Source organism: Rhinopithecus bieti, unplaced genomic scaffold (genome assembly GCF_001698545.2).
Source record: "Rhinopithecus bieti isolate Rb0 unplaced genomic scaffold, ASM169854v2 scaffold_64300, whole genome shotgun sequence".
Classification (NCBI taxonomy): Eukaryota; Metazoa; Chordata; class Mammalia; order Primates; family Cercopithecidae; genus Rhinopithecus; species Rhinopithecus bieti.
Window position 1 is genome coordinate 19,763 of NW_016824221.1, and position 11,333 is coordinate 31,095.

Below are 11,333 nucleotides of genomic sequence, written 5' to 3' on the forward strand. Positions count from 1 at the left end.
AAAAAAAAAAAAAAAAAAAAAAAAAAAAGTTTTCTGAAAAGTAGAAGTTTTTAATTTTGATCAGCTTTAAGTTAGCAATTTTTTCTTATGGCTTGTGCTTTTTTGTTTCGTACCTAAGAAATCTTTAAGAACGTGTTGTCTAATCCAAAGTGGAAAAGATTTACTCCTATGTCTTCTCCCAGAAATACTATAATTTAGGTCTATGATCCGTTTTTAGTTAATTTGAATATATGGTGTGAGGATGTATTTTTTTTTTTTTTTGCAATTGTATATTTATTTTTTGGAGAAACGAGATCTCACTATGTTGCCCAGGCTGGTTTCAAACTCCTGGCCTCAGTGATCCTCCTGCCTCACCCTCCCAGAGTACTGGGATTACAGGCATGAGGCACCGTGCCTGGCCTTCTTTGCAATTATATATATATACAGATGTGTGTGTGTGTGTGTGTATGTGTGTATATATATGTGTGTGTGTGTGCATATATGTATATGTGTGTGTGTACATATATGTGTATATATATATTAGCCAGGTGTGGTGGCACAGGCCTGTAGTCCCAGCTACTAGGGAGGCTGAGGTGGGAGGGTCACTTGAACTCAGGAGGTGGAGGTTGCAGTGAGCCAAGATGGCACCACTGCACTCCAGCCTGGGTGACAGAGCAAGACGTTGTCTTAAAAAAAAATTATATATATGTATATATGTGTGTATATATATGTGTGTGTGTGTATATGTATATATTTCTGCAGGGCCCTACTGTGAGTTTGTTACACAACTGACTGCAACTTAAATAGTGCCACCACCCCACAATATGGCAAACTAAATAGAAACTGTTTTGCTAAGGCTGGTTGAGGGCAGTATGCAAGATTAGCATGGAAAGGGCCCTTCATTTCACACTCTGTTAATTTTTGTCAGGTCACTTTCTTATCTTGACCACATTGTCAGATCTGTTTTACTGCTCTAGCCTCACTTCCCTCAGTCTCCTGCAGCATCTTCCCTGTCAGCTAGATCCCTTCTTCTCTGGATGAAGTCCTCTTCATCGACCAGCTTTCTCACTTGGTTCTCTAAGACAGTGAGGATCTGTCTGCTTTTGTCTTGACCATTAGTGGATAGGAAAAATGCTCTCATTCTCTGTAACTATTTGTCACCAAGGCCATAAAGACATTGAACTAACTGCCTTATTGGAGTTTATTACTGGAAGTCTTCAGGAGTTTACACATTTATATACCAAGTAAGTAGGCCAGTGCATTTGTCTTGTCTCATGTTTAATGATCTTTAATGGCGTATTGAAAAATTACCATTCTCAAGTAAAGATAATGTATACGTCAGGTCATTTACAGTCTCAAAGGTTTGTCAGTATACTTTAAAACAATCCTGGGAACAGTTCTATATTGAAGGAGACTGAAGAATCATGAACACTAGGCGGCGCTGGGGCTGGCAAGCACGTGGCAGAGGCGGTGCCAACGGGGGCTGCTGAGGCGGGCAGAGGGTTGGCGGCGCCTGGAAGCCTGTCGCTGGCACTGTCCCGGTGGGAGGCTCGGCAGCGGGCATGTCGGTGGTGGGGCTGAAGAACCATTTCTACAAGGCAAGCCAGCTGGTCAGTGAGAAGGTGGGAGGGGCTGAGGGGACCAAGCTGGATGATGACTTCAAAGAGATGGAGAAGGTGGATGTCACCAGCAAGGCGGTGACGGAAGTGCTGGCCAGGACCATCAAGTACCTGCAGCCCAACCCAAGCCTCGCAGGTAAGCTGACCATGCTCAACATGGTGTCCGAGATCCGGGGCCAGGTGAAGAACCCCAGCTACCTGCAGTCGGAGGGGCTCCTGAGCGAGTGCCTGATCCCCCACCTGAAGGAGCTAGGCGGTGAGTCCAACGTCGGTGACACACTGCTGGATGTTGGCAAGTCCATGAAGCACCTGGTGGAGGTGAAGGACTCCTTGGACATAGAGGTCAAGCAGAACTTCATTGACCACCTCCAGAACCTGTGCGAGAACGACCTGAAGGAGATCCAGCACCACCAGTTGGAGGGCCGACGCCTGGACTTTGACTAAAAGAAGAAGCGGCAGGGCAAGATCCCCAATAAGGAGATGCGCCAGGTGCTGGAGAAGTTTGAGGAGTCCAAGGAGGTGGCAGAAACCAGCATGCGCAACCTCCTGGAGACCAATATCGAGCAGGTGAGTCAGCTCCCAACCCTGGTGGAGGCGCAGCTGGACTGCTACCGGCGGGCCATGCAGATCCCGGACAAGCTGGCAGAGTAGCCCAAGCGCAGAATGCAGGAAGCTTCCTCACGCCCCAAGCGGGAGTATAAGCCCAAGTCCCGGGAGCCCTTTGACCTCGGAGAGCCTGAGCAGTCCAACGGGGGCTTCCCCAGCACCACAGTCCCCAAGATCACAGCTTCCTCTTTCCGATCTTCCTACAAGCCCATCTGGACTCCTAGCAGGAGCATGCCACCCATAGACGAGCGGAGCTGCAAGGTGCTGTACAACTTCGAACCCTAGAACCATGGGGAGCTGGGCTTCCATGAGGGTGACGTCATCACCTTGACCAACCAGATCAACTACAACTGGTATAGGGCATGCTGGACGGCCAGTTGGGCTTCTTCCTGCTCAGCTACGTGGACACGCTCGTGCCCCTGCCGCAGTGACTCGCCAGCGCCCCGCCCCTCTGTCCACACTGGGCGGCACCCCCTGCCGGGTCTTCTGCCTTCCTCCGGGCTCCTGCTGCTAGGATGGTTTCCGAGCCTGCCGGTGTCACCCAGTCCCAGGTCCTCGAGGTACTCCCTGAGCAGGGAGCCACACTTGGGTGGGGGGCTTATCTGGGTGGGTGGGGACGCCTGTTTACACTGGCGCTGACCCCCAACGGTGACAGCTCCCTTCCCTACTGCATTGCGCCAGCCTCCTCCTCACTCCCCAACTCCTTGCCTAGCTGGCCCAGGTGGGGCTAATCCTAAGGTACTCTCACAAACACTAGTGTTCCACCGCGGCAGCACCCACCTCCGTCCTGATCCCATGGGGACCCGGCCCACTGCCTGCCCTCGTGTCCTGTGGCCTTAACGGGATGAGATCGAGCGTCCCCCGGGTTGGCTCAGAGACAGGACCTTGGTTTTAAATCCTGTCCCAGCCTGGTGCTGGAGATGGGCTCTGACCCCACTCCAGGGCCACTGCACCCCCACCTCACACATGCACTCCTTCTCCCCAAGGCCAGGGCAGAGGGCCTCACTGCTTCCCCTGCCTGCTGTCAGCTTGCAGCCCGGGGACAGAGGCCAGCTGGGATCTGTCCCAGGACAGAGAACATAGCCTCCTTCAGGGCCCTGCCTCCCAAGCCCCGCCCTCACAAAGCCAAGTACCTTTTCAGCTTTTCTTTTTTTTTTTTTTTTTTGAGACGGAGTCTGGCTCTATCCCCCAGGCTGGAGCGCAGTGGCCGGATCTCACCTCACTGCAAACTCCGCCTCCCAGGTTCATGCCATTCTCCTGCCTCAGCCTCCCGAGTAGCTGGGATTACAGGCGCCCGCCACCTCGCCCGGCTAGTTTTTTGTATTTTTTAGTAGAGACGGGGTTTCACCGTGTTAGCCAGGATGGTCTCGATCTCCTGACCTCGTGATCCACCCGTCTCGTCCTTTTCAGCTTTTCAACTGCCCCCAGCCAGGACCACGGAGGCCTGTGTCACTCTAGCACAAGCTGCCACCACCAACCACCCACATACACCCCAGCACACTTCGCACGGGATCACAGCCCCAGCCGTGCTGCTGAGGGCCAAGCACAAAGGCTCCAGTGAGCAAATGTTAAAGCCCCTGGTGGCCAGGCCTCCCCTTTCCCAGCCGCTACCACCCCACCCTGTGGGAAGTGGCCCTGACCATCTCCTCTAGGCCACAGCAGGCGGCCCTGGGGTCTCCAGACCCCTGCCCAGACTAGTAGGTCCGCAGCCCCAACATCTGCTTCCTCTGTCACCCAATCCAAAATCGATGAAATGGGGGGTCCTCTGGACTGGGCCACATTCACATTCCTCTCCCACTGTGGCCCAGCCTGAAGCCTCTGGACCCCAGGCTCTGCTCTGCGCCCTCTTTGTCAGCAGTACATGAAGGGCGCAGACACCCTGGCAGAGATGAGCACACAGCCTTGGACACGGTCCAGCGCAAAGTGAAATGTGTGCCTGAATTTTGTAAACAGAAGTATTAAATGTCTTTCTACAAAAAGAAAAAAAAAAATCATGAACACTAAATGTAATGTCTGATGTTTGGTGATGTTTGATTGGATTCTCAATTTTTTAAGCCATGATATGATTAGGACAATTGTGAAAATGTGTATATGGACTACATAGTAGGCAATGATAATATTATTAAGTTTCCTTGGGTGATGATAGTATTCTGGTTATGTAGGAGAATGCCTTAGTTCTTGGGGGCTGCACACTGAAGTCTTTAATGGTGAAGGGTCGTTATGTCTGCAACTGACTCAAATAGTTTGTCCAGAAAATGTATAGACAAACACACATGGAAAGCAAATGTGACAAAGTATTAGCTACTGTGGATTCCAGATGAAAGTTATACAGGTGTTCGTTAGACCATTTGAAAATGCTTCCCAGCCATCCTAAGGCTTAAAGAAAAAAAAAAGAAAATGTTTAAAATCAAAAGTTGGGGGCAGGAAAAGAATAACAAAACCTCTAGGCTCGTGCCTATAATCCCAGCACTTTGGGAGGCCAAGGAGAAAGAGTTGCTCGAGCTCAGGAGTTCGAGACCAGCCTGGGCAACATGATGAAACCCCATCTCTACAAAATGTACAAAAATGAGCCAGGTGTGGTGGCACAAACCTGTAGTTCTAGCTACTCAGGAGGCTGAGGTGGGAGGATCACTTGAGCCCAGGAGACAGAGGCTTCAGTGAGCCAAGATTGTACCACTGCACTCAGCCTGTGTAACAGAGTGAGACCCAGCTTCAAAACAAACAAAAGAAACACCTTTGTGTCAGAGTTAAGGTTGCTGTATAATAAAATGCTGGGTTACGGTTCTGGGTCCAGTCCCCATGAAGATCAGAGGCTTCCACTGGACCCAAAGGAGTAATACTAGTCACTTGTGATTATTCCTCTGTAGGTTTGAAAGATGTGTCAGGCCAACTTATTGGATGCAGTTGTAATCTAAAACTCTATACATTGTACCCCCAACTCATAGACTTCAGGTATCCATGAAACACTCTTCTGTTTCCAGTCTTAATGTGGCCCTAATAAAGCCATCCTTTTGGAGGACTCAGAAAAGTGCGCCCCCTCCCCCCCCACCCAAAACCTCTGTAACGTAATAATTATAGTCGTTAACATTTATTGAGCACTCACTGTGTGCCAGGCATTTTTCACATATTGATTTCATTTAATCCTCAAAACTCATTAGAGGTAGGTACTATTATAACAAGGCCAAGGAACAGAGATTAAGCAGTTTTCCCAAATTCACGTTATTAGTGGAGCTGGGATTTAAGCCTAGTCTGGCTGTGGAATCTGTATTCTTAATGACCATGCTATACTGCCTAAGACTGTAACTCCAGTTACAGAGATTGTTTTTCTCTCTGAAACTGCCCCAATAAGCCATAACAATAAATTAATCAATTGTCTTGGTTATCTCTTTTGCCCAAATTTATACTTTGAAAAAAATTCAAACATGCCAGAAAGATGAAAGAATAGTACAGAATCCAATCAAAGATCGGGCACTGCATGTCATGGCTTCATTTCCTTTAATCTAAAACATTCCTCTACTTTCTTTGATCTTTCATGACGTTGGCATGTTTTAAGAGTCAAAGATAGTTGTCTTGTAAATTGTCCTACAATCTGGATTTCTCTGTTTCCTCATGATGAGATTCAAGTGAAGCATTTTTGGGAAGAATACTGCATAGGCGATGTATCCTTCCTGCCTTGGGATCGCAGGTGACCTGTAATATGAGGTTTGATCACTTGTTGAAGGTAATCTTCCAGGTCTCTCCATTGTAGTTATTTTGCTGGGTGTGGTGGCTCATGCTTGTAATCCCAGCACTTTGGAAGGCTGAGACGAGCAGATTGCTGGAGTCTAGGAGTTTTAGACTAGCCTGAGCAAAAGGTGAAACCCTGTGTCTGCTAAAAATAAAAAAAAAAAAAAAAAAAAAAAAAGCTGGGTGTGGTGGTGCAAGCCTATAGTCCCAGGGACTGAATTTGAAGTGTCACTTGAGCCCAGAGGGGTCAAGGCTGCAGTGGGCTATGATTTTGCCACCGTATTTCAGCCTGGGTGATAGAGTCAGACCTTGTCTCGTTTTTTAAAAAAGTAATTTTTCCTATAGTTAATAAATAATGTGTGAGGTAGTACTTTGAGATCAGTGAAGATCCTGTTCTCAGATGTCTTTTCACCCAGCTGTCCATCAGTGATAATCCTTGTCTGAATCAATTTTTATTACTGGTGGTTGCAAAGTGACACTTTTTAAAATTCTGTCATTCCTTCCACATTTATCATCTGGCTTTATTTCATTAAAGAACAACTCCCCTTCTTTCTTTTTTAATATCATTCTTCATTGATTCTCTTTTATATATTAATTATGTTATAGCTTATTATTGTTGTTATTCTTTTGAATGCTCAAATTGTCCAGATTTGACCAATGCAATCTCTGTTATTTTTTTTAACCCCACAATCCACGTTGAACTAAGCTATTTTTAATGCCCAGAGTAATTTCTAGTATTTCCCACTCCCAACAGGAATTGAGAAAGGGCCTCCAGAAGTTGGGGACTTATTCAGACTCTTCTTAGAAGTCTACCTTCTTCCTGTGTACTTTCAGCCCAAAGTGAGACTTTTGAGTTGGGAAGAAATACTTCTCAATTAAACTACTGATCAGCGTCACCCAATTCTAATCCCAACCACCTTTATTCTAAGCATACCATACTCACTGCCATGCTTACCCTTCAGTTGGGCACCTCTGTCCTCCTTCCTATCGGCCTTCTAGTTCCTACCCAACTGTTCAGTCCACAGGCCTCAATAACACCTTTTCGCCCAGCCCTCTGGTAGCATTGGCCTGCCTCCTTTACCTTACTCAACGCTTTACACTAAATTTATTGTGTCTCTAGTTTTTCATCTATAGGATCTTACCTAAGCCATATGGCCCTGCTGCCTCTGCCAATTTAAAAACAGCATTGAGGCTGTCTGCGAGACAGTCAAGCTGCATTGCAACAGTACCTGTCTGACAAGCACCATACATTGTCGTGAGTCCAAATTGCCTGGTGATCAATTGTTACATTATTTTAAGTATTTGTTTTTAAATTTTTTATTTTTAATTGATAAATTTGTAAAGTAATGATATAATTGCTTTATTTTTATTTACTCATTCAGAGTTAAACTCCCTCAATTTCTGAACTATTCCCTTGCTGAGAGTCAGGTTCTCAGTTATTATTAGAAAATGTAATAATAGAACTGTTCCATATTCATAAAGGACCAAGACAAAGGAATGGGAAGACTAGGCAATAACATTAACATCCACACACTGTGTACTGTGCTCTCTGCTTGGTGCTTTGCCCCCAGTGATAATTTCTTCATACAGTGCAATGTAGTTTGTAAGCTGATTTTATATCCATGAGATCTCAAGTACTCTCAGCCTTATAGGACAGATGTAGATCCGGGTTTTTTTTGTTTTTGTTTTTACAATTTTATAAGAGTGCAAGTGATGCTATTTTATTTGAAGCCTGAGAGCTTCTGGTTCCATAACCAGAAATTGCTGCCTGGCTCTTCTAATGGAATGAGGGATTTTCCAAGCTTAGACCATCCAACTCTGAAGTTGCTCTGAATCTCAAACCTTTCTATTCACAGAACAAATGCTCAAGTGCTTTCAGGAGTTTTTCTGTAGATTAGGTTTATTAGCACCAACTTCATGACTTCTAAAATGTGACTGCTTTCATGTCCAGCTTGAATACAGGTATCTACCAGTGATATGGGGTGGATGATGAATAATGCCTGGCTACTTATTTAAAGAAAATGTTGCTTATTTTTCAAAACTTTTTTTTACCAATTATATTCTTCCCTTCTCCCCAAGAGGTGGGCAGAAAAGCATTGGTAATCTCCTTTTACAGATGAGGAAAAACAAGATCAGAGGTGCTAGGTGCTGTACCTTGTGCCAGGTCTTCTGTCCCAATTCTGTGTTCTCCCCAAGCCCATCTTTCTCCTTTCTCACAATCTTGACTTCTTCCTCTGACCCTCAGCACCACCCAAAATACTTTTAATTCTGGAAAAGAAAGCCAGCTGCACACTGGTACATTTGACCTTCATGCAGTCAGAAGCTTTGGATGATTCCGCATCCAAAATATTAGAGATGAAATGAAAGCAAAGTAGGCATCTGACGAACGTTGCATTTTCCCTTCTGCATTTTAGGACCTCAAGTAATGTTTATCCAGAAACTGCTGTCATACCATAGATTCATTGTACATTCAACAACATAAGCCTACAATCTGGCAAATTAAAAATCTCTTAACCTACACCCTGAATCCCTGCCCAAATTTAAGAAAAGAATTAGGGTGGACACAGTTTTTTCCATGTCGCGTCTTCTGTGATGGGGCTACAGTATGTGGGAGCAGAGAATGGGGTGGGTGGGTGGCGCGTGTGCCAGATGAGGATCTATCAGCAATGGGAGGGATCTTCCACTTTAGCATCTCCACCCTGCTCCTCTCAGAGGACTGCCTTTCATTGCATTCAGCTGTGATGGTAGCGAGACTACAGGTACACTGAGGACAAGGAGAGAGGGAGCCTTGTGCTCTCTCTGCATCTGAGGCAGGACAGCACAGGGTACGGAGCAGTCTGCAGAGAGGCCAGCTCATCAGGTCATCATGGTAGCACTTGTCTTCCACCTTGAGCTTTGACTGAGCACTGGGCAACTGGCCCCTGGGGATCAACAGAATAATCCTAAGCAGACTTACTCTGTGTCACACTATGGAATGTTCCAAGTAGGTGGCCATGTTTTCAAAAGATGTTTTTTCCTCCTTTTGTTGCCATTTCATAGGTTTAGGATTGGGTGTATGTTTCTGCTCTGAATGGCACTCGAATGTTTGCTGACTCCTACTCCGTGTGACTGGGGCGTACAGCTGTGGACTGATGCATGCCGTCCCATCATCTTTCATGATCAAAGCAGTCTCTTCTTTTTTCACAGCTGAAGAAGCATCCATAGGGAATCCAGAAGGAGCGTTCATGAAGGTGTTACAGGCCCGGAAGGAGCACACGAGCACTGAGCTGACTGTTGAGCCGGAGGCGCCCTCAGACAGCAGTGGCATCAACTTGTCAGGCTTTGGGAGTGAGCAGCTAGACACCAATGACGAGAGTGAGGTTATCAGTGCACTAAGTTACATCTTGCCTTATTTCTCAGCAGGAAATCTAGATGCGGAATCAATGTTGTTACCATTCATGAAACTACTCTTTTCTAATGCGCAAGATGGAGATAGGCCCCTGAGTATAAGGGAAGAAAAAACTGCCATGCTTATGCAGACCAGCCTTCTAGGTAAGAAATTTAAAGGCCAAATATTTGAGAAGAAATCAGAAAGTATCCAACCACAGGAAAAGAGCCTGATAAAGATTCAAAGTATAGGCAACAACCTGCAGAGAGTGAACAGAGTCCTCACGGGCCCAAGGAGCATCCAGAAAAGGCACTTCAAAGAGGTGGGAAAGCCGAGCACCAGGAGGGAGGAGGGTGCACAGGCATTTGTGGAGAACGCTGCCCAAGAAAAAAGGCTCAGGAGCCCAGTCCCAGGGGAGCTGGAACAGCCTCACATAGAGAAGTTAGCAGGAAATGCCATCTACATGAAGCCTTCATTCACCCAAGAGCGTAAGGCGGCAGTCTCCTCTGTGCTGAAACGCTTCTTCATGGGCGAGCCTTCTGCTTCCATCCCTGCAAAAGCCCTACCTCAGGTCAGAGACAGATCAAAAGACTCAACATATAGTATTTTAATTTTAGAAAATGCAGAGGCTAGAGTTAAGAATACAAAGGCTGCTAGACCAATCGTACATTCCAGAAAAAACGACCGCTCTCATAAAACTCGCTACCGTGTGGCCCACAGAACACCCAAGGCCAAAAAGAGTCGAAATTTGAGAAAGAAAAATTATCTCAATAGACTGATGCTTGCAAACAGGCCGCCATTCTCTGCAGCAAACAGCCTCATAAATTCCCCTTCACAAAGGGCTTTTTTGCCTTTAGTAGACCTGAGTCCTAAGGAAAATCCTTTTCCTAAACTATTTGAAGAACGTGTTACAGAGAACACGAAGGTAAAAGACACAACTGCAAGAAATGCCTTCAAAGAAAACATTTTTATGGAAACCACTACTATGCCAGAAGGCACCATCTCTGAAAACACAAACTACAATCCTCCTCCTGAGGCAGATTCTGCTGGGATTGCGTTCAACTTAGGGCCATCTGTTAAACAAACCGATCCAACACAATGGGAATACAACAACGTGGGCACTGACCTGTCCCCCGAGCCCAAAAGCTTCAATTATCCATTGCTCTCATCCCCAGGTGATCAGTTTGAAATTCAGCTAACCGAGCAGCTACGATCCCTCATCCCCACCGAGGATGTGAGAAGGTTTATTTCTCATGTTATCCGGACCTTAAAGATGGACTGCTCTGACACCCATGTACAACTGACCTGTGCCAAGCTCATCTCCAGGACAGGCCTCCTGATGAAGCTTCTTAGTGAGCAGAAGGAAGTAAAGGCGTCCAAGGCAGAATGGGATACGGACCAATGGAAAACTGAGAACTATATTAATGAGAGCATGGAAACCCAGAGTGAACAGAAAGAGCAGAAGTCGAGCGAGGTGAGGACCACACAGAAACATGAGACCCAGATTTCCCATCATTTAGTGTATGCCAGGAAAGTGCCCACACCAGAGAACCTGGAATTCCCAGGCCATAGCTTGTCTTGGCCATGTAAGTTTGGCCATGACTGTGATCTCCCACTTTGCTCATTTAGAGAGTGAAATAGATTAGTACACAAGATGAACTGTAGGTGAGGTGGGGTGGCTCACGCCTGTAATCCCAGCACTTTGGGAGGCCGAGGTGGGTGGATCACTTGAGGTCAGGAGTTTGAGACCAGGTTGGCCAACATAGTGAAACCCTGTCTCCACAAAAATAAAAAAAAATTAGCTGGGGTGATGACACATGCCTGTAGTCCCAGCTACTCGAGAGGCTGAGGTGGGAGGATCACCTGAACCCAGGGAAGTGGAGTCTGTAGTGAACTGTGATCACACCACTGCACTCCAGCCTGGGTGACAGAGTGAGACTCTGTCTCAAAAGAAAAAAAAACAAAAAACCTGTAAGCTACTCACCTGGAATACTGGGGTTTTGAGAAGTTAGCTTCCATCCTTTTTTTTTTTTTTT

At 46.3% G+C, this 11,333-nt stretch overlaps 1 protein-coding gene and 1 pseudogene across 2 annotated transcripts in view; both read left to right on the forward strand.

Moving 5' to 3' along the window:
* The window catches only part of LOC108522105 (leucine-rich repeat-containing protein 37A3-like), a 32,462-nt gene that overhangs the window by 17,089 nt on the left and 4,040 nt on the right, over window positions 1-11,333 (forward strand). Inside the window, exons 8-9 of the mRNA XM_017862194.1 lie at window positions 7,078-7,203; window positions 9,117-10,771. Coding sequence (XP_017717683.1) covers window positions 7,078-7,203; window positions 9,117-10,771 — 1,781 coding nt within the window. The remainder of the gene's footprint in view (window positions 1-7,077; window positions 7,204-9,116; window positions 10,772-11,333) is intronic.
* On the forward strand, window positions 762-2,788 carry LOC108522108 (endophilin-A2 pseudogene; annotated as a pseudogene). The gene has a single exon (XR_001883367.1). The product of XR_001883367.1 is annotated as an endophilin-A2 pseudogene (transcript).